Source organism: Rhodamnia argentea, chromosome 8, assembly GCF_020921035.1.
Source record: "Rhodamnia argentea isolate NSW1041297 chromosome 8, ASM2092103v1, whole genome shotgun sequence".
NCBI classification, from domain to species: domain Eukaryota; kingdom Viridiplantae; phylum Streptophyta; class Magnoliopsida; order Myrtales; family Myrtaceae; genus Rhodamnia; species Rhodamnia argentea.
In genome coordinates this window covers 21,931,093-21,955,369 of record NC_063157.1, presented here as the reverse complement: position 1 = coordinate 21,955,369, position 24,277 = coordinate 21,931,093, and the positions used below count along the sequence as shown (strand labels likewise).

Here is a 24,277-nt window from a genome sequence, read left to right as displayed (position 1 = left end):
TTTGACTCAGTTTGATAGCTTGAAACTGGCCACTTCCTCGCATTGCTTGGGGAGAACTAGAGATGTTAACAAGGTGAGTATTGCCTCCATACACAATCGAATTCTCGCGTCAATACGTTGCTAAGTTGGTTGGTGAAACATTTTCTAGTTCCTCAATAGATTATGTGTAAGATATGCGCACATTTTTGTGAGGTTTATTCCGAGTCACTTCAAATTTTCACTACGATTGAACATAGCCTTGTGGCCTGAAACTGCTTACAAAATCTTTCGGCTGCAGTCGGTTTGGATAGGGCACCAAATTTGTTCAAAATCCTAAATTTCCAGAAGCATCTGGATAGCTTACGGTCCATTGTCTTCTTCGTTGGGTCTCATTCTGTCATCTGAGGTACTTGTGAGAGTTGCCTTCGGTACACTAGTGATAAAAACGCTACTTTTTATGCTCTCGAGTTGCAAGCTCATGTGACATCTTTATCTTGGGCCAGTCAACTAAATTCATTCCTATTTCTCTTGGCCAAAAAGAATGTAAGTTTCGGGAGACGTTCCTCTGTAGCACAGCTTGATGCAGACGGCGCCGGCGGGTGGGCTAGACTACTTGTTTGGAGTGAAAATGGAGTAAGCACGCCAAGTTTGAAGTCTGAAAGTCGTGTGTCCGGTACTTACTGCACGATCACGACCACGACCAATCCCCAAGAGCTGGTCTTGGTCTTCTCATGCGAGTCTTCCCCTTCAAGTTCCCCCCACGGAAAGTTCACGAGACAGCGACCCCTGAAGAAAGTGAAGCACTCGGGTTGTCGAAACGATGAGTTTCCGTCGTCGTGCTCCTTTCTTGGTCTGATCCCATGTTGGGGGCGGGCGAAGGACACAGTTTGAATGCGTAGGGAGTGGGGGACAGAAATTCAAAGATGAGGTAAGCCCTCTTCTTCCAGAAGTCTTATCTAGACCATAATGATTTATTTGCTTGATGTTGTTTTCGTTGTTGTTCATCCTGCATCGCCCCGCTTGGAGCTTCTCCCGGATGGATGTTCTAAGCTCTAAATTTTGGCACAGGCTTAGGAGCCCGCATTAGAAAACATTTCTGCTTCGATTTGTTGTAGAATCGAAGGTATGGATCAAGTTGATTTTGTTTCTTTATCAATACTTTTCTTTTCCGCTCCGCCAAACAAAATCTTTTTTTTTTTTTTTAAATTGGAGCGCCATGAATGTGAACGAAGGAAAATGTGGTGGGGAGTCACCGGCCACGGGGAGGCCCACTTTATCACCGCCACCGCCCATAATTACTCCTTGGTGTTAATCCCTCTTTATTACATAATTATTAGCATAATGTTGTCACTGCGAGGAGCACTTGCACATTAACTTCTTCGGTGGCTTGAAGGACTAAGGGCACGAACGACAATCATTCTCTTTCCGAGCTCTATTTCCATTCTCTGGATGAGTTTCTAAATAGAAACACACATAATTTCTATTTCCGAACCGAAAATTCATTTGATAGCAGTATAAAATTTCTACGATTGCTAGTCACTAGGCCTTGGCCGACTATTGGCGGCCGTAGACTGGCGGACGACGATGGGCAAATGGTAGACAATGGCCGACTGATGGTGAACATTATCAATAATCTCCTTGCTTTGTGTCTCATATATATTTTCGTTCTCTCTTTCGCCTATACCTTTCTACCTCCTTCGGGTAAATACGGTCCATCTCGACATGACCCGTGTCGCATCATCGTGATGAAATTCACAAATTTGGAACATCGTAGCATTTCCTGTCCATTTAAGTAAGTACCTCAGGGAATTATTGAAGGATACCGATCCGTGGTGATTATAGTCCACAAAAAAGGAAAGAAGAAAGAGAAATTACCAAAGAAGTGGAAGACAGTCGAGTGTCTTTTTTTTTTTTTCAGTTTTAAGAATTTGGTTAATACACAGGAGAGCATCACCACAATGTGTTAAAGACGTAATAATTCCGCGTAAATTTAGAGCGAATTATCCATGCATTGGCATGCTCGCGTAACCGAGAGAAATTATTATATGAATCTTACGTGGCTTCCATGTGGCATGACAATCCACGTGTCGACATGGCAAAGGGACTTCGTCTTCGTCAGTTTACCGCTTTTCTGGATTTTCAAAACACATATGATTTCTATCTCCGCCCATGGTGTCAACTGAGCTCGTCCCCCTTTTCTTTTTTTCTTACAAAGGTTGCCAACCTTGTACGCAAATAGGCTGATGTGGAATTAACATGCCAGATACGACCGTGGACCGTATTTCTCACAGCACAAAAATAGACCCTCGCAATCCTCAAAAAAATATTGTACCGTCATACAATCCATAGATCGGATAAACTCTACGCATCTCTATCTTTTGAATATGTGAGACTGCACATCATTCATTAGTTTTCGAATCCGATAAAGGGAACATAATTATCGACATTATTTTAAGAAATTTCTCGATTGCCAACATGAAAATCATAAAAATGAAAGATTATTTTAGGAAAGGGTATTGCTAGCATGATAGTATGACACTACGACAATGAATTACTAGTCATAAGATCGGAGATGGGTCCCATCATGATTGTTATATATTTATTGTCATTCATAACACTTATGATTGAAATTGCATTGTTATACTGTCTCAAATTTTTTAGGGGAAAAAAGAGCTACTCTTTACAAAAGTTGTAGGAAGTTAAAAAAAAAAAAAAGATAATTGCGGTTTACAGCAAAATAAATCAGACAAAAACAATTAAATTTAGTCAGAAATTTCTAAAAAATAAAAATTGAATTTGGCTTTCTTTTCTCTTCTCTCTTCACTTTTTCATTCCGAAACAATGGAGATTCCGCCGCTGGAGATGTTTCCATGGCTGTCCCCCTGACACAGGCTCAAAGCCCGCTCCAAGTTCGCCGCTATGTCGCTCATCGTCGGCCGGTCCTTCCCTTCCAGATTCACGCAATGCATCGCCGTGTACGCCACCAGCTCCACCGCCTCCGCCTCCGCCTTCTCCGGCGCCGCCACCCTCCCGTCCAGCACCCTCGCCACCTCCCCGGCCATTATCGCCGGCACGGCGTAGTCCACCACGCTCACCGGCGTCGCCCCCTCCCCCTCCCCTTCCTTGAAGATCGCCTTCTTCCCCGTCAGCAGCTCCAGCAACACCACTCCGAGCCCGTACACGTCGCTCTTCGCCGTGAGCACGTTCAGCCCATAGTACTCCGGATCGATGTACCCAATGGTTCCGGCCGCCGCCATCGGCCTCTGGTCGCTGTCCGACTCGCGTTGTTGGTGGTGGCGATGATGATGATCCATCAGAGACAGGCCGAAATCGGAGACCCGTGCGGTCCAATTCGAGTCGAGCAATATGTTGGACGATTTGATGTCTCTGTGAATGATGGGAGGGTCTGCGTAACTGTGCAGATACTCGATACCTCTCGCCGCGTCCAGCGCGATCTTGATCCTCATTTTCCACGAATTTAGGACGCTGCTCGATATCTTCACGTTGTTCTTGTCGTGCAAGTGATCGTAGAGAGCTCCATTTCTCATGTACTCGTAGACCAAGAGCCTCTCGTCCTTCTCCGTGCAGTAACCAACTAGTCTCACCAGGTGTTTGTGATGGAGCCTCGACAGGAATGCTAGTTCCGAATCGAACGCGCTCTCTTTCTCCTGGAATTTCTTCGCCTTCGACCCTGTCTCGCCTCGCTTGATCGCGACCTCCCCGCCGTCGGGCAATTTGCCTCGGTAGACCACCCCGAAGCTCCCCGCGCCAATCTTGTTCTCCATGGAGAAGAAGTTGGTGGCCGCAGCGAGCTCGGCCAGCGAGAATTCCTCGGCCCTGTCGGCGTGCTTAGAGGAGGGCCCGCTCCTCTGCCGGCTCATTACCCTCGAGCTCTGGCGCCGGATGGTCGACGATCTGAAGAGATTGCCGCTGTTCGAGTTCGTCGCATTGTTCGAATTCGCCCTCGTGATTGTTGGCTGCACCGAGTTGTGTATCTTCTTGTGCCCAAAACACGCCCCTGTATATAACAAGTATATAGCCGTGCACAGGCCTGAAAAGGCCCCAACAGAGCCGACTATCGCGAATGCCAGTAGGCTCTTCCTCAAGCCTTGTGATGGAGAAGATGAAGGAGAGACCGATGGCGGCTGAGGCGGAGGCCCGGGCGTCAAGAACTCTACCTGGCAAGGCTTGCAGATAGCACCCGAATCATAACAAAGACTCTGAGACTCAGTGTATATGCCACAATCACAGGACTGAACACAGGGTCCTGGCAAAATCCCTGTCAACGGAAGCAGCTCAGGACCTGATCCATTGTTCCATCCCGGACCCCAACACATTACCGAGAAATTGCTGGTCGTCAACCCGCAAGTGAAATTCGCGCCCGAAGCAATCGTTTCAAAGTAAGTTCCCTCGGTTTCTTTCGTAAAAAATTGCCCTTTGCCGCCCCAGCAGATCACGGTGTTGTTCAGTCTCCGGATTGCGCAACTGTGATTAGCACCTAGAGACAAGAGTGAGTACTCCATCGCCGAGTTGAAGGGAACATCTAATTGCCCAGCTTCATTGCTTCCTCTGCAGACCACAAACCCAGTTGTGTTCAATCCACAAACATGAGCACCACCGGCTACGACACTCGACATCGGCATAGTTCCGAACCCATTCTCTATATTCCCCGCAATTGAATTGCTGCCCCAACATTGAACATGAGTCGATTTCACCGAAATCCCGCAAGAAAACCCGAACCCAGATGAGACTGAAGCGAATTCATCATCCTCAGGAGGAAAGAACGATTTGCTACGTCTCCAGCATTTGACTCGTTTTGTACCGTTGACCTGTGCACAAATCTGATAATCACCAACCGAGATATTCTCCAACAGAACAGTGTCATCGCCATAAATTCTCTTGGGAACGAGGGTGGAGTCGGTAGCGTCGAGATTGTCCCAGCAGAGGAAGCTGTAGCCTCCGGAGCGTAGCCCGCAGACGGAGTTGGCGCCGCCGGAGATGGCGGAGAAGGAGATGTAGGGGCTCAAGTCCACTACTTGCCCTCGCCGGTAGCATTTGATCCTCTGCTTAGGTTGGGCAGAGGCGATGCCGCACACGGTGGCAGAGGAGTAGCTGATGGCAATGGTGGAGCCTGTGCCCAAGGCATGGGATGCGTCGGTGGCCGAGAGCACGGCCGCGGCGATGGCGAGGATGACGGCGGAGAGCCGCGGCCTCATCATCTAAAGGGGCCGTGGGTGGTGGTGGGGCTTGAGGGGTTGGTGAGCTTCATTGCCTGAGAGAGAGAGAGAGAGAGAGAGGCTGCTTTGCTTTGATTGGCATCGGTTGATGGATTGAGTTTTATGAACATTGATGAAGAGAGCAGTTATGGAAAACTTCTGGGTGAGTTTTGGCATATGCTTCAAAGTTGAGTAAAAGCCGATGAGGTCCATCTCTGACTCCGTTCTATCAAATTAGACATATGTCTTTTTCACCAATTTGGACCGGAGACTACCATTCTACGACCATTACCCAAACATGCAGCCCATATTTCACATGCTTCTATTTTCCCACGGTCCAAGAACTAAATTGAATATATATACTAAAAATTTGAGGACCACACTAATTAAATTAAAAGTTCATGGAGGATATTGCATATTGGGCTAAGTTTCAAGGACCACACTACAAATTAAAACAAAGTTCATGGACCATTTATATCGTTTATCCTATATATACAGTGATCAAGTACTAAGATCCTCTGTATACGTCGGCCAAGTGAAATACGATAATTGACATTCGTTAACCGAGAATTTTTTGTCCCCCCCGTTCCTTTTTATGTTCTTGTTTTTCTTTTCCCTACTTCTTCGGTGAAAGCCGATTAGGTTGTGAACTCATGCCGCCACCTAAGCCGCCGCTTGGACTTGTGCTCGCCGATTGGACTTGTGCGCGAGCCGAAGCGAGATTTGCGGATGAGGAAGGAGGGGGAGCATGGAGGCAACAATGGTGGTTGAGAGACAGGAACACTAAACCTTCCTTTAAGTGCCGAAGATAAAAATCATTTTTCCAATCAATGCTGCAAATTTTTCAACCGAGGCAAACATGACTACTGCTGGAATTCAAGTCAGTCTTTCCCCATCTAACCCTTTTTCTCCCCCCTAAGCTAAAACCATCTTACACACGTTGATTCCCTCATCGCGCAAGCAGAAAATTTCCTTGTTTTTTAGACTTCTTTGCGTGTGGAAAACCCCGGGCTTCAGAAATTAGTGGAGGAACTCCTAACCTTTTTGACAGAAAAGCTCGCGGGTGACAAAGAGTCTCTTGTACATGATAATTGTGAACTCCTCGCGAGCATTATGGTAATTGTCATTTTGTCCTTTGGCACACACACACACAAAAAAAAAAATTGGTGCTCCACCAAATTGACAATGGATCTAATACTGATCCTTCGAAAAGTATTCGGAGAGACGCGAAAGTTCACGGTCTGCCAATTTTTCGAAACTCGTCGCGAAAAGTTTGCTTCAATGGAGAAACCCAAAATGCTCTCTAGCCCCGGATATTCAGAAGGGTACTTCTCAAATCTTACCAACATGCTCTTTAGCCATTATCACGCGATTGAGATATTCGAACGGATGACCTCCAGCTTCTAAACCGAAAGTTCGCAATCGCCCCAAAATTATACCAACACAGGTTAAGTACAACAGACAAGTAAATAGCTGAAACATATGCATCAAGTTAGTTAAAAATTTTGGACCGACATGTAATGGGTGGAAAGTACTTGTCATCATTTAGAAGTTTGACTTTCCACCCAAAAAAATTATACACAAAAGCTCTCACCTTTCTTTTTCTCGGCTAACTCTCGAAACTATGTACCGTAGTTTTATTCATCTGAGTTTGTGCAATGATCTATTATAGGCTACTACGTTATATAAAGAACCTCGTGAAGATGACTGAGCAAGCGAAATGATTCTCTCAAACAGCTCATGAGCCAAAAGCTTGTCAACCCCTTTGCAAGAACATGGTAAAAAACATAGGTATCTGCCTAGAGCCTAGTTGCAACTATAGCTAACATGTGCAAGTCAAATTAAAGTGTTTTGGACGCCAACTAAGCACAATTTTGGTCTGAGTACATTAAGGAAAATGTAAAATTTAATTCTCATATTTAGTAACGTGTATTGAATTTTCAAACGGGGTACGTGCAAGCTGTCCTATCTTTGGAATCGTGAACTACCGTAACACATCCCAGGCATGATTAGAGCAATGTGATTTTTCGAGACTATATGAGATTCATTATTGCCGGCTGCCGTCACTCATCCAAGCCAACATCAAATTGGGACAAACCGACACTTGAGTTGCTCATTCCGGCGTGGTCTATACTCGTTAAAGTATCTGTCGTTGAGGCAATGCTAGGTCTACTAAGACTGGTCCATAGAAAAGAGTGAACAGTTAAGTGGGAGCCATCTCCAACAATCAATAATAATTCTCCATCTTTTACACATTTTGTGACCCAGACTTAGTAAACATAGTATTTCTCTTTGTAGTTATAAGTTTGAATAACCATGGCAAGTGTCCGGATTTCAATCGGTTAGGCATTATTGAAAATGCATTAACAAATCATTACAAGTAAACTTATATGTCTTTTTTCCCTTTCGACATAAAGGGTATTAAATTAAGTTTGACCTCAATATTTGAGAATACAAGCAACATGTGGGGCATGTATAGCTCATGAGTGTAATCATGGCTGTTACATATGTCATCTTTTCTTCTTTTTCCTTTTTTGGGTCTGAAGGTAGCATGCTTCTTGCCCATACTTAAATTTGGGTTTTTCTCAATTATTTCTGCCCATAGCAATTGTATGCTTTTAGTGCGAAACACATGACACGTCAGTATATCAGATTATAAAAGCACAGCATTGATTAACTTTTTCTCTTAAAGCTTGGATATGATTCATTAGTGAAAAAGAAGATAGGCAGGAGAGATAATGCAGGCGACAAGAGATCATCCTTGGGAAAGCAAAGAGTCTAAGACAGCCTCTGAATGTCGTTGCTTTTCATTGCAGTGCAAAAGCTTTAGGGCATGCATCCCTGTAAAAAGGTCCTTTTGTTCCTAACATGATGTCCACTTGCATGCGATGGTCATTGTGTCTATACACATCATATGTATGTAGACCCATCAAACGAGTGGGGTGGATCGGATTTGGGTCGACTCGAAAATGACGCAATCCGAATAAATCAATTTAACCTCGTTTTGACCTATTTCATGTAATACAAATCTAGTGACACATATCCAATTCATATTTGACCCGACCCATATTGCTAAAACACTTTTATATTTAATCCAATTTAGGAAAACTCATACCCGTATTGATGTGGGAGTCTAGAGTAAATGAGCGCCAGATTGAGTGAGGGCGGAAGAGTCATGGAAGTTGGTTGGATCTAACTAAGTTGCAAGCTCATTATGACTCGTTTAACATCCATATTATATTTAAACACATTTATGGGATGCTTGTCTAGTTGTACATGGACTGTTTCGAACCCAACACTATGGGTAACGGGCCAAGGCTAGCAATCTCTCATTGTAAGCAGTCTTCCCTCCCCATTCATGAGGTCAAGTTTGACAAGCCCAAATCCCACGAAAGGCCCCCATGGATTGAACCGCCATTGGAACTCCACTCGTATGATCTCTTCAGTTATTGCAGACAACCCCCCCCCTTGCACTTCAGTTTCCTTTCCCTCTTTCTGAAATCTACTCTCCGTAAGCAATTCTATTCAAAATCCCATCAAAATGTGCGCGAGTCAACGCACGTGCCAGACAATTGCAAAACAGATCGGACGTGGTAGAGAATGTTAGATGCGCCGTGGAAAATTCGCGTGTATCGACTCGCATGCATTTTTAAAGGAACATTAGACAAAAATGTTAAATCTCGTTCATGATCTCCGGCCGGCTACCTTTTTTTTATTGAGAAGCTGTGAGTCTCTGCATTCATTGCTTCAACCCAAGTGGTTAAACAGGACCAGATACTGTTTGAAACAATCTAAATGTCCCTAAAAAACGAACTCTGTGAAATTTGGGCCTTAGTCCGAGGTGCACATGGTTTGATTTGTGAGGTCTCTAAATCACAAGCCCATGGTTCCTAATTAACCACATGAACCCTGGTCCAATCCAAGCTCAAAACCCTAGAAGAGAAATGCCCAGTTTCTTCGATATGGGCCGACTAAAATCTTCAATTTTTCACACCCTTTTGATATATATTTTATTTTTATTTTATTTTTATTTTTTTGCCCTCAATTGAGTAATGATTTTGGTCTTAGCTACAAAAATAGCTGCCATAACGAATCTAATGGTTATTTACTTGGCCTCCTCCTCATTAATGAGACTAATTCAATTATGAATCGTTATATTTCTTGTTCCATAGAGTCGTTTAAAAAGGCCGCTCTTCATTAGAATATTAATTCAAGCATGCAAGACGGATTTGAGGATGAGGAATGACCATTACCGAATTGTTTTCTTCCTTCCCATTCTTCGCAGCCATTCGAAGTATCTCCCAATTGAGACGAGGCTTGGTCCCCGATTCTAATCAGTGTTGCTTTCCTTAGTATTAGGAATTTCCAATTGAAAAACGATCGTTTTCTAGGTCGACCATATCCATCCAATCTTTTGTTTAAGAAGTAAATAAGAACACAAAAAGTGAGGCATTTACAAGATAAAAAGACTGGCTACATTGACGTTGTTAATAATAACTCTTGTGAATTCTCGCCATTTGTTAATAATTGCACTTGGTTGAATTGTCGTGCATATCGTCTGATAGTGATGGATGGATGAGCACTGCCATCTAGTGGTGCGTCTTTTGAAATTTCACGTAACTGCAACAAAGGGGACAAGTGCCATGCATCGCGACTTTAGACATGGTACAAATTCGATTGTTGACGTGAAGTAAGCCCAACAAAATGGGTTGGGTTGGGTCGGGTCGAAAGATGATCCGACTCAAATTATCACATTTAAAATGTTTTGACCCATTTATACACAGCAATTTATATCCGACCCAAAATATATTCGATCCATATCTGACCCTAGATCCATAATTAATAATTTTTCTCCTTAAATTGCTGCTTTTGAAGAATGGGCGGCTTTATGACCAAAAATAAAAGGAATGGGCGGATCATGGACCGACTCCATATTTAGTTTGGTTTGAAAGGAGGCTACTAAAACCCGTCTTTTCAGGATTTTACTCTTCAAAATCCATTTATAACCCATATTTTGATAAGTTGGCCCATATATGACCATTTAAATAAATATGAGTTAATATATCATTTTGTGACCTATTTTGACAGTTGTGAAATTGTCCACGAAGAGGAGTTAGACACGTAATAGCTTTTAGAGGAAATTTACCAAAAAAGCTTTAAACCTATTGCAATTATGTCTATTCGGTTCTATTTTTTTTTTTTTTTACCTATTCAATCCTAAAATTCTTACAATTATGTCAATTCAGTCCATTCGGTGAATTTTGGCCGATCGGCACCGACGTGGATGCTGGCCGGCCAACTACTTAATATTTTAATATTTTTTTCTTTTTTCTTTTTTATTTTTTCCCTCCCCTCTTCTTCCTCCCTCCCATCTTCTTCCTCCGGCTCCAACGACCGGCTAGAGGACAGCCGGCTCGACCTCCCCGTGGTCGGGCGATGCTGAGCCTCACAATGGTCGGGCGAGGCTCGGCTCGGCTAGCTGTTAGAGGTCTAGCGTTACGCCCTAGAAACCAATCAAGGTCGATATTCTAACATTAGTTGTGGATTAGGTTGTGTCGAAAAACAACATTCACTATACTTAGGTAGTCATAATGCGTTGCTAGAGTCCGCTTATGACTTGTGGGCCAAAAAGGGTTTTGAGCACACTACTAATGTCTAGTGAACCTACAGGGTCGCACACAATAGCGAACCGAGTTTATATTTTCTCTACGCCTTGATCTACTTAAGAAGTAGGTTTTAATTTATTCTCCTATTCTAAATATCTATGCGATCGTGCATGTTATGAGATAACGATTAAACACACGATTAGATATAGGCGATTTAGTGGGCCCAAGTCACCTAGCCCCACTTCTTTTGTTACGCGTAGATATTGAAGCTATATATAGATGTGGAAAAACCCTAGAAACGATGAAGGGAATTAAGAGAGTCTAATTCCGAAGGAGAAAACACAAAGAATTGTTCTCTATTCTTAGATCTTTGAGAGAGTCTTGAAGATCAAAGACAATCAATGAAGAGGAGCTCCAAGATCCGTAAGCTAGCACTTGGATCGTTGAAGGCTTCAATTCGTGTGTGTGAATACCGGTAGAGGTGCAACACTTGGGACGCTAATCCATACACAACCAATCGTTAATTTATCTTCGATACGCAAAAGATACGTCTTGAACTCCTATCGATTTCAATATACGCATGGATCCCGTCTAGGGTTTTGGTTTAGAATTATATTCTGCTGCGTTTCGACAATCCAGAAACCCCTTCACTCGCCAACCCGGATCTAGGCTAGGTCAAGCCTCGCAAAACCAAGGTCAAGCCTCGCACAACCATGGTGAGGCTTGACCTCTTAATCGTCGGGCGAGGACAGCCAAGCCTCACCCCCACAACGAGGTTGAAACTCATTTGTCCTTGTTGGCGGTCCCTTGAAGAAGAGAGAAGGGAAGGGAAAGTAAAAAAGAAAAGAATAAATAAATAATTAATTAATTAAAAAAATTTAAAATAATCAAAATAATATATTAAAATAGTAGGTCGTCAGCCGGCCGGTGTCCACGTCATGCCCGGTCTGCCAAAGTTTACCGGATAAACTGAATTGGCACAATTGCAAAATATTTAAAACTAAATCGGCCAAAAAAAAAATTAGAATTGAATTGACACAATTGCAATAGCTTTAGGACTTTTTTTGTAATTTTCCCTAGTTGTTTCCTATCTAAAATTTTATGAGCTTAGACTTATTACGATTCGCAAAAGTCAGATTCTGAATTGCGCTCAACTACTGCAACATTAAAGATACTAACTATGATAAATGCGTTCTAGTATAGAAAGATAGACAGCTTTGTTTCTCGCAGAAACAAAAACTTGGGATGTAAATCGTCTAATTCATGTGTTTTCCCCTATGTCAGTCCAACCCATTCTTCGGATTCATGTTCCGATCTCCATTCGAGTTGACAGACAAATTTGGCAGTCATCTATTGAGGGTGCGTTCACGCCAAAAACTTCTTACATGGTCATCAAGTTCGCGTTCGGAGGATGGCAACAACTCGACGATTCGGAACAAAATTTGGAAAATTAGAATTCATGAGCAGCACAAGATCCTGTTACGGAGCTCATAAGGTGTCATAATTATCTGCTTGGAACTTCATGCCACCGGAGGAGGAGATTGCGCACCACTTTCTTGATCGAGGGCAAAGAGCTCAGAGAAAGGGCTTGAACTGCAAACTCTTCACCCGTTATGCAGCAATTCTATGTACTGAAACGTGGCGTAAAAAAAAAACAAAATTGTAACATCACACGATCAAATTATTAGTCTTTCCCGAGCGGTTAAGCTGGTCATAGGGGTAATCTTTTTCGAGAAAGGACACACTCAGCGAGAGCCGCTGTCATTTAAGCGTGGACAAGATGAGGAAGGTGGAACTCGCCGGTATAAGTGGAAGCTGCAGCTCTTCTTCTCGACTGCAAATTTGCTCAGTTCTTCGATATCCACCAAATGGTACATAAAAAGTGACTCCAAGATCTTAATTGATGCCATTCGACAAAAGGGTCCTTAACTTTTAGAGAATTCTAGCCTCTCATCCCGAACTCTCATGTTCTCTCCTTTGCAGCAATCCAGGAAGGAGTTCGACATGAACTCGCAGGCCCAAAAACGTCGCTGCTCACGAGCTTGCAAATTGGGCATTTCATCAGATAGGGACCGCATCTTCTTTTCTGTTTAACGATATCCCATCTAATTTTTTTTTTAAAAATAGCAATTAATGGAATTAACTGTACTTAATCCTTTTAACCCCCAGGTTCTGGCTCTTTTGTGAAATGTTTTGACTGCTCTTGTTGGAATAGAAAGTTTGTCCTAGCCCAAAAAAAATAAAAAATTAGTAGTGATAACGGTGGCTACTCCCGCATTAACAAAGATTAAATTTGCTGGAAACATGAATCAGAGCCGTACAACTTTAGGGTGGCCCAACTTATACGCCCTCTAGAAACAAGAGAGAGGATATATGGTCGTCTTCTTAGCTTTTTTGACGTTTGATCTTTCGTTTGCTAATGCTTTACTCAACACACGCTCTCGAGTGCATCTGAAAGATGGATGGGGCTCACACACACACACACACACACACACAAAAACACACACAGAAGCACACAAAGTGGCCACTTTTGCCAGCACCACCAAGAAATGCTCGCTCAAATTCGTCAAAGTCAGGAAAAGCAAATGTTGAAAAAAAAAAATGTTTTTTGCAAAAGAAGAACCAGGTTCTCAGCCCCCCCACCACTTGGAGAGGGAATTGGACACGACCATAGAAATTTCTATTAATAGTAAAATCCCAAGTGGCAACAGCAAGTAGAAGTAGCCCCACTTTAGCTGCCCATCCCATCCAATGGGCAAAGATTCCAACTTTTTCCACACATTTATCATGGCTTCTTTCCATGGAAAAGACCAACTTTTCCCACTGTTGAAGGATTATCGCCATCTCTTTCTTTCCCTCTCTTCAATGTTGGGCCAACCCATGTGTAGACAAAGGAGTTCTCCATTCGATTTTCTCTTCTGGACCAGATCTTTCAGAGAGAAAAAGGGAAAAATCTTGTGATATATCATGCTCACTATCCACGGTTGTTAGCTTGCGTTCAGAAGTTTTAGAATAGACAGGTCACACGTGATCTGAGGCCCGAAGGCTCCAAATTATCAAAGAGCATCCAAGCAACTCCCATTTGAAGTGTCATAACTAATCTCACTTCTCTGGTCATCTGAAGTTTGGCCACTGCCCTTTATATTTAGTGATTACTGAACGAACATGCGTCGAAAGTGTGTTGAGCATCCTCAGGTTGGTCACTACACAGTCGCGGCTTCAAAATAGGACTAATTCCCAGTCAAAAGGTTAATCATGATGAGAATATGTGCATGATTAACAGTTTTGTGCATGATTAACAGGGCATCACTAAATAGACTTTGACATGAAATATTGAGGTAGTCGGTCGGTGGTGGAAGAGGCGCTTTAACCAGCGCTTAGTGGCGAAAACAAAATAATTAACCTCGACTCCAATAATTTCCCCCACATTTATCATTACATGGAGTAAAATGGAAACCGGGGAAAGAGAAACCAGTGGCTGCCCACAAACTTTTGATAGGGCTCGCTAAGATTCCGCACATGATCACAACAAAATGAAGCGTAAAAGCAATAAGAAAGAGAAATTGATATACAACGTTTATCATGGTTCACCATTAAATTATGACTACATGCAGCAAAGGATTCCACCATAATCAGCACTTCGCACCTCTTTGTTCCATTCAGCCACTTACAAGCGAAAGAGAAAATAATAATAGTTACTATTCATCGGCTTAAGTCCAAACACTTGATAAAATGTTAGCTCAAACTATAAAAGCTATCTAATGTCTCGGGAGCAACCCCGGTCAGATTCATGCTCCCTCACTAGGAGCGGGATGGGGCTCCGTGCTTTTTTGTTGATGAAAAGTATGAACTATATCCCCGTAACAGAATTTCGGAGGGTTTTCTTGCGCACACCTGGTGCAGTGTAGCTCCATTACTTCCCTCCATACAACAAGGGTGAACCCCACAGGATGATGACAGAAAGAGGAATGTGTTAGTGTTCCGAACGAAATTTATCATCAGAGTTGATTTCAAAGCTTAAGAGGGATTGAAACAGACGTCTTCAAAAGTGTAACGGAGGGGTGGAGGTGGGGGCAAAGAGAAAGGACAGTGCTTAGAACAAAGTGTGGTACCAAATATGGAAGTGAAGTTGATGGCGGGGGAGATTCCTCCACGGCCGTGTGGATCGGCCATTGGCGGATGCACGTCTCTGCACCAAACCCACGTCCCTAAGTCATAAGGGGTTCACAGTGGTTTTCCTCTTTAGGGTGCTCTTGGTTTTTGGGTAAGTGGGGTGTCATGTCAAGGGCTCTTCTGTTCATGTCTTGTCTCTGTCTCATTGGTTATTCACTCTTCCTTTCTTTTTTCTCTTCTTGGCCTGTCAAATTTGGGTCATGTCACAAATTGGGAATCCGTTCATGGAAATCTATCTCCATTGCACCAAATAGCCCATCTCTGTATTTCTCTCCTTCCTCAGATTTTATTTTCCCTTGTGGATGGATTTAGAATGTGATTCTGAGGACATTGTGGCGCTTCAATTTCTGAAAAAAAAAAAATCTCGACTTTATGCTCTTTCTAACATCAAATCTGCCCCCATTGGCCCTTCATCCAAAAATCATTGTTTGTCATTCCTAATTTTCATATCTTAGAATGATTTCTTTATTGGGCTGGATTTATTATCGATGTGGAAATGCCACTCGTTTCCTCATTTAACACCCCATTACTTTCCTCATGTGGATGACATGTTAAGTTGGGACTCGATTACGAGGGTGGATTTGAGAGTAAATTGAAAGTTGATGAATTTTTTAGATAAAATAAAATTCATGATAGATTTGGGACTAAACTTAAAATTGAGGATTTTTCTGTGACCAAAAAAAAAAAGTTCGGGCGGATTTGGAACTAGCCTTAAAGTTTAGTTTTTTAAGATAAAAAAAAGTTTTAGAAAAATTTGGACTGGACCGAAAGTTGAGTGTTTTTCAGAGAATTAGTCGACATTGTGGTTGTGAAGTATTCTAAGATCATTGCAATTTGGGGTTGGTTTTGCCTGTCTCCCAAATCCCAAAAGAGTAGGTTGCAAATCACGAGACTTATTTTATGAAATTGCGAGGCCGGCACTCAAGGCCCCCAAATTCCTATAAAATATTTTCTTTCCTTCCTCGGTAGAAGGAAAACACCAGAAAAACTTGCACAAACCTAACATCTAGCTTTACATTAAGCCTTTTTGTTATGATTTGGCACACAATCACAACGAAATAAAGCATAAAACGAGAAAGAAAAATCGAGACACGAGATTTTATCTTAGTTCACTTTTAAATTAGAGCTACATCCGACAAAGGATTCCACTATAATTAGCACATCGCACATTTCATTACATCACTCAATTAAAACGAAAAAATATATATATAGCAATAGCTATTCATGAGCACAAATCCAAACTACCAATGAAAAATATAGGTTCAAATCGTAAAAATACTCTGCTGTCCAAGGAGGCACTGCCCCTTGATACCCATACCCGCTCTATGTGAAATGAAACCCACAAGCTTTTCTATCGCTAAAGAGTATAAACCATATCCCAATACTTTTAAGAGCGCACTCGGATCGGTAATTTTCTTTTTCACTCGTGAATGGATTTAGAATGTGATTCCGCATTAGAGATGGTCTGAGAAAAGCCTGGCCATAAAGGGCATTGGATCGTGCAAGACTGTACATGTTGAAGCATTTTCCCCGACGCATATTCCGAGAATGCAATAATTGAGTTCGACATAATCAGAAGAAACGGTCTGATTATATGTCCACATGAGAAGACACGGTGGGATCAAATCTTCTTTGAAATTTCAAACTATTTTCGGATCTAAAGCTCTATGTTATTCGTGCAATTCACGAGATTGGGGAATTTCGTTTGTGCTTGACCCATCATTGGAAGCAAGTCGGGCATGTTGCCGCGACAATTGGATCCACGTGGATTCCCATAAGTGAAAATTATCACCGCGTATTTCATCGTAAGAAGTCAAAAATTTCGTCTTTCGATACGAAGACAGCTGAAGAAACGTGCGAAGGAGGAAATTGGAAGAGGAAGAGGAGATCGTCATCGAAAGGACTCCACGAAACGGGAATTCACCAAAGGCGAAGGAGCGTGAGAAATCAAACTCGAGACCTATTTCATCTTGAAGTTTGAAACTTTTAGCTACAGACACAGCATGGTTTGTACCTAATAATACAATAAGTATCAAGGGGAATTACCAAGTGTTAAACTTATCATACTTATGCTAATTCAGTCTTAAATCTTTTAATTCGGTTAATTGAGTCATAAACCTTCCGAAAATTTACTAATATAGTCCATTTGACCAATTTCGACTACAAAATCGCTAACGTCGGCGCCAATCGTACTATGTGGCATGACCGATGTTGACATAGACAATTTATAAATTTTATTATTATCTTTCCTCAACTTTTTTAGTACTTTTAGTTATTTCTTCTTCTTCTTCTTTTGCATTCTTTCTCTGCCGATTTCCTGGCCTCGGCGATGGCCAGCGATTGGCCAAAGGCGACAATTGGCAAAGGGTCTCCTTCGCTGGCCTCAAGAGAGGTCACCCTTGTTAGGATCGGGTAAGGGGTGACCTCGTGAGCCTTGGCTAAGGCTCACCCTCACTAAATTTGGCGAGGATAGCCCTCGCCGGCCTCTTGCCGGATCTCAGCAAGGGTGACCTTCACCAATCATCCCCTTTGGTCAATCGTCAACCATCACCGAGGCTCGGCAACCGACAAGGAAAGAATAAAAGAAGAAGAAGAAAAAATACAAAAAAGAAAAATTGTCAACGTTGGCGCTAGTCATGCCACATGCGATAATCGGAATCCACATCAAATATTTTCGGTCAAAATTGACCGGATGGACTACATTGACAAGTTCTCAAAAAGTTTACGATCGAATCGACACAAGTATAATAAATTTAGAAAAATAAAAATATATTTAGGAATTTTTTTAGTAATTTCCGCGCAAGTATCGTGTTCCTTCCAACCACATTCACGTGCATCCAAGTTCAAGAACCTGATTTGTAGGACACATAATTGGGATTATGACTAACAGAACTAAATAATTCAAGAATACCGGAATCGCATACTCCCGGACACGACAATGGACCCCTAAAAGACACGAAAGGACGGATTAGAGCGACACTAATTAATTAATTGAGGCATGTTGAAAAGTAAACGGCAAGGAGTGAAGTCATGTCCGACCACCCTTTTTGGTGACAAGCATATATGTCGGCTATCCACGGTGGTGAGGAGCAGTTTTCAGAGAGCAAGTGATGGAGATATTGAATATATCCTTTTGGCCACGAGAGCTGGCCACCTGGAAGCCGCGACTTCTTCCGTTTATTCATTTATCTTCTTCCTCTTTGTTTTTTTTTTCTTTTTTTTTTGGCCCCTTTGTCATGGTTTCCGAATGTTGATATTAGGACAAGTTGTTGGTCCATAAATGGACCGACCCTTTTGCTCTTTTGTCATTTTTCTGATTAGTATTGATATTATCATCGTCTAATTACGTTTTGTTGCCTAATTGCCCATGTTTTAAGGGGGAATGTCCTAACAATTAATGAAAAAGGAGTGACGAACACCGATCGTATTTTGGGTTGCTTTTAGCCGATGGCATTGGCATCTATGCCCCGATGGCAAGGGCAAACCATCGGTGTTTCGTCGAATTGGGAGGAATTTTTTTCTTTTTGATAGTGAAAAGACTAAACGTTTTTGGCATCAAGTGGGATTCTCGTACAAATGTTCCTGCAAGGAGCATCCTCCCTAGTTGTAACATGTAGCGATGGCTCCCCTTGTTCCCAAGTATTTGCACAAAAGCCGTGGAAGCCGTGTCATTTTCGAGCTAGCATTGTCAACGGCCATTACCAAAGTATACGAATCTACACATACCAATACATCGGCCTTGTATAAAAAGTCTATGGACACTCTATGAACACCATGCATGCATCGAACTTTGTCGTATTATAATTTGCCACCCGAAGGCGGATACCATTATTACGGGAGGCATCTTTTATCCCAAGTTCCTCCCGACGATGGTCGAGTCGAGACGCTTAGGACTTCCAACTTTTCTAATTTTAAAATGATTAGACCAATTTGGCACTTGTGGCGCTAGGTAACATCATCCGATATCATCACTCAAAGCTTAGGAAGACCCGCTTGGTGATGGGAAAGCAAGATGCAAAATAATGTGAAGAAAGTAGGTTGACTAAAGGGTTCATGCGCATTTGAGAGATGGCCCATTAAAGAAAGAAGTCAAATCCCATCAAAAACCCCTTCTTACGTGTGTGTCCATACACGATATTATGTTAGCCGTGAAAAAAAATTTCAAACTTTAAAGTGAGAGGAATGTTGAAAATCGTTGCCCCCGGAAAAAAGCGACTCTCCAATTGAAAAATTCCGCCTCGGGGAGAGACCCCCCCCACGAGGAGACGCAATTGGGCATCGGATATGGTCCCCCTACTTCACAATTGAATTTATCTCCGAGAGCATCCTTCAGATATGGTAGATCTCTTTGATCTGACTCGCTCGTTCAACTTGCTCCGAAGCTTTCAATTTCCTCACTTTTTTTTATTTTTTCTTCCTTGGGGGGGACTATTAACCGAGGAAAGCATGCTTTGCTAACAGCTTGTACGAAAACCGATTAATAAGCGGACATGTTTCGGTCTCGACAAATATTATCGATAGTTTTTGTGTGTATAATAAACTATGAAGCGTCTTGTCCCACTTAGAATAAATGGAAGTATGTGGGTCGATGTATAAGTGTGGAAGTCTCTCTCTCTTAGGGTTTGATTCTTTTTTATGTATCTAAAATTTACCGATACTTTATCTAGTTAACAACTAAAAATTAGTTGTAAACACCACTTTATCCCATCAGCATTGACGTGATGCTTGCATGTCATTCCACATCAATATTTCCACTGTTTTTTTTTATTTCGACGGAAGGACGTACTTTAAGTTTAAGGACTCGATTGCAAATAAAAAAATAAAAAAGTCCCGAGACCCAATTAGAAATTTTGAAAAAAGCTCAAGAACCTTCGTCGCCTTTTTCCCTTTCAAAACGATGGAACTCTCTACTACCTTTTTTTTTTTTTTTTTGAAGGAATCAGCTTCTCGGAATCGATCATGTCATGCATCCTCTAGAAACAATTAGATGGCAAAAAACAAAAAAAAAAAGGTTTAATGTAAAGGAAGAATTATAAGACCTAGATGTTGTAAAGAATATGGAAGCATTGCAAGTGACAAGAACGATCCTCGGGAATATATATCCGATATGATATTGACATAGATTTGCATTTTAAGCCATATAATTTTTCCTTTTTTTTTTTCCTTTCTCTTTTCCCCTTCGTACTTCATCGTATCTCCGCTTGTTCAGCAGGAAATGAACGATTTTGAAAACATTTTGCTAGAATCGATATCCTTATATCGCTTACGAAAATGAACGAATACGATATACTCTCGTCGTCCACGAAAATTGTTCGAGCATAAATTATTGTTGGTAATGAAAATATTTTTTTATTAACTAATTATTTCGAGCGATCGAAGCGATTGGCTTTAAGATTTTGTTTTATTAAATTATTATATTTTTTGCGAAACAATCGAGCTTAGTTTTGAAGCCTTTGACCCTAAAGTGGGGCTACCTCACAATTACGAGTCATTGTTCATGTAGCCCCGATACATGCAACCCTAGTTCCATTAAAACCCGAGAAGTACACCCCTTTTTTTTTTTTTTTTCTTTTTGCTTTCTGATAATTATATAATGTCAGATATACTAAGATCGGCACAACATTACAAACTGCATAGATAGAGAGCAACGTCATGTCGAATTCTTAGCCAACATTGAATGCAATTCAATAATATCGTCTTACTTTTGAAAACTTGCCAAAATAGTCTATCCATCTAATTTTGATCAGAAATTGCTGGCGTGGACGTTAATCATTCTACATGACAATATAGGCGCTGAATGGATAATTTGTAATTTTTCATAGTTCTTTTGTTTTTTTTTTTTTCCCTTCTTCCTCTGTGATTGTTGGCCTTCTCGATGGCTAGCAACTAGCCACGAGCAAGAGCCAGCAAGAGCAAGGCTCATCCTCACCCACCGACGTGGGGCGACCTTTGTTGAGCCTTGCCGGATGCCGACGAGGGGCGACCTTTCGGCGATCCCCGGCGATTGAGAAGGCCGGCAATTGCGGAGGGAGAAGAAGGAAAACAAAAAAAGGAGAAAGAAAAATAAAATTGTGAAAGTTATCATTGTCAACGACTACATCGATAAATTGACAAAATGTTTATGATTAAATTAGTCAAACTAAAAAGTTTAGGATCAAATTATCACAAATGCAACATGTTTAAGACTTTTTTTTTTTTTTTTGTAATTATCTCCTTATTCAGGTGCCCCGTGGTCTAAGGAATCGCTACGAAGGACACTAATCAAGTGGCAAATTGCAATAGGCGGGCGGATTCCCCAGCCCAATCTCTTCTTTTCCTCTCTTTCTTGCCTATCCTTGTCATCTTTCTACGGTGTTTGGACAGGGTGTCCCTTTGGCCGTTCGAGAGGGCAACGCAGCACTAGGAATTGCACGTTCGAAAGCGACGAGTGCCGCTATGGCGATTCATCGAGACCAAACCCCCGCCACCACCACCACCCCCCACCTTCCAATTTTAGGCTGTTCCCTCGTTCCTGCTCATGCCCTTATCTTTCCGTCTTTCCTACATCCCAAACCGTGTGATCTTGTGCGGACAGAGACCCTCGCACGTGCCCACCTCCCTCCAGAGACCACCCTCTGGTCCCTCTCCCTCCCCGTGCGATCTGACTCGGCCCTAGGGTGTGCTTGTTCCCCAAGCTAACACGGCAACTTGGTGACGCTCCGTGTCGATTTGGGTCCCCGACTTGGATTCATCTAATTTTAAACCGAACTTGAATTCGAGCTACTCGAATATCTTATCGAGTTCAATCTTATCGACTCGACTCCGATTAGAACCCTAGTATGGATCAATATATATATTGAGTGCAGGTACTGAGCCTATCAATATATACAATTGAATTTCCATTCACTCAAAAACTTAAAAGTCAATGAGTTATGAACCAATCATGATATATTAGCTGTTTCACATTATATCAATTATTTAATGTGAAGCTTCTCTAATATAATTCGTACGTATATCATAATTTCGAACGAGCCTTTATGAATCAGAGCCGTAATAGCTTTTTAGCAGATACGATTATTTCGCCAAAAAGCTGAGTTCTTCTGACTCGGTCGAGTCAACTGTTTTTTTTATGGTGGTGAGGGTGGTGGTGGGGAGGCGATCTTTCAATTTTTGCTGGGAAAGGCAATATCTGAGGACAGTCGCTTGGTATTTGTTTTCGGGGTGGGCGAAGGTGGGGGAAAAAGCAGCTGAAAAGGTTGCCAAAGCGAACAAAGGGAGGTAACCAACAAAGAACACATCAAATCACTACCTTTTTTGACGCCTCGGCGTGTCCCTTGGCTTCTAGAGAGAGAGAGAGAGTGGATGCTCGAAAATAAAACCTTTGATTGGTTGGGGGGCCCATCTCGACCCGATACGAATCGGGAAATTTATATCACGTGTCATGCTGATACGTGTCTTCAACACGAGTCTGATCGAATAAATTTTTAACCTGCGGGGTACTTGATCGGGTTGCGAGGATGAAAACCGGTCGGTTGCATGTCGCGGTGTGGATGCGGTCTACGAATTTTTTTTTATTTTTATTTTTTTGCTTTTTGGTTTTTTGGGCCTAGGTGGCTCTCCCCAACTGCTGTCGCAATCTGGAGTTTTTTGTGTTGTGTTGTGGTGTGGTGCGATAGAGATGATGATGAGGGATACGTTTGTGGTGGTGGCGGTGGGTGTAGGGTGACTCTCTCCCCTCTTGTCCCTCTCAACCTTTACAAAAGATTAGAAACGGCACCCCGTGGGTGAACTCGCCCGCTGACTCAGCCAACTCGACCCGACGGGACTCGCCCCGGCTTGGGGGTCCCGTTTCATGTGGGCCCAACTCTCGTGCACCGTTCGATTGGGTGGGGATCCGCACGATCTGACGGTGAATCGTTACCCGCGCTTTGCGTGAGCCGGACACACCCGAGTACTACTTTGCTCGCGAGTTGGGGGATGTCTTTGCGTCGAAACGTTGGTAAAGATTCTTGGGAACCCCTTCTTTTTTATCTTCTTTTTGATTTGTCCCTTTTTGAAGGTATTCACTCTCCCTTTTTGGCCGCGGAAAGAGAGTCTTCGGGGGCTTAACAAAGGTGCAAAAGCCGACTTTTTGGCGTATTATTTGATCGTAAAATATTCACTCATCGCAATCAAATCGAGCGAAAGATCCGAAAACACTTTTTTTTTTTTCCTTTTCTTTTCTTCTCTTTCTATGCCCTTTGATTCAACCGAATCTCCTCTCGACACAGCAGATTCCCGGTGGCTCGTGCTCTTTTCGCCGGCCTCGCGATTTACTTAACTGGTCGAGAATTAACGTGCGGATTTAGCGCATGCGAAAAACACATTAAACAGGTGGAACTCGTGATACGTGGTGCTACTCTAAAATGAAGCCTGAAATGTTGATGGTAAACAGAGCCGAAGAAAGTTAGGACGAAGTAAATGGGAGAAAATGCGTGGGCATGTATTTTATTTTTTCTGGTGGGACTATGGTTACTCGATGAAATTACACGTCAGCAGAAAGGGGCACTAATTGGGGGTGGGGAGTGGGCCCACTCAAAAGTTTAAGTGGACGCAGCATCTCCTCATCCCTCTCATTCTCTCCGGAAAAAAGCAATGTGATGATGATGTGCACAGAAAGATCTTGAGATATGGTAGAATCTATACTCTCTATTCACCACCCATTCTATCCCAAACTTTAAAATAAAATAAAAATAATAATAATACAATTAAATAAAATAAATGTGAAAGCATGCATTACAATATTTACTACCTGGGATTAGAAGGCGAAGCTTTTGTCCTATAAATTTAACGAGATTTCATTGGGGGAAAAAAATAGTTTAATTTTGAATAACGGATCGATTCGAGTGGCCTCGTGAGCAAGGAGTCGAATACCGATAGGAAGATAGATCGGAGATTCTCGATTGACAAATTAGTTCCGCATTGATTTGCGTCGTCGATATGTCACCGGCTTGCTCTTCTTCTTCTTCTTCTTGTTTTTTTAATCGTGTACGATTTCGAGTCACTGAAAAACTAATGGGTTATTTAAATAAGCCGGTCATTTCAGAAATCAATCGTGCTTACTTCTTTACTGGAAATTCTATAAATAAAGCGACGCGTGAGAGTTTATCGTATTTTTTAAATAAGTCGACCGTATTAGGTATCGATTTTACCGATTGTTTAACCGAAATTCCACACAATGTTTTCGGTACTCTCTAGAGAATTCTCCGCATATTACTATTTCCTTCCACTTCCTCGTTTTGAGAAAAAAAAAAAAAAAGATTTCGCCGTGTAGCGTGACGTGCA

General features: G+C 42.2%; 1 protein-coding gene across 1 annotated transcript; it reads right to left on the bottom strand.

The window, feature by feature from the left end:
- Positions 1-2,680: 2,680 nt before the first annotated feature.
- Positions 2,681-5,418, bottom strand: LOC115748133 (putative serine/threonine-protein kinase-like protein CCR3). The gene has a single exon (XM_030684555.2). The coding sequence runs from the start codon at positions 5,196-5,198 to the stop codon at positions 2,808-2,810; it is 2,391 nt and encodes a 796-aa protein (XP_030540415.1). The 5' UTR covers positions 5,199-5,418; the 3' UTR covers positions 2,681-2,807.
- Positions 5,419-24,277: the final 18,859 nt, after the last annotated feature.

What these genes read in the sequence shown, in the direction of transcription:
- LOC115748133 (XM_030684555.2), bottom strand. Translation starts at nt 5,198, where the DNA reads ATGATGAGGCCGCGGCTCTCCGCCGTCATCCTCGCCATCGCCGCGGCC.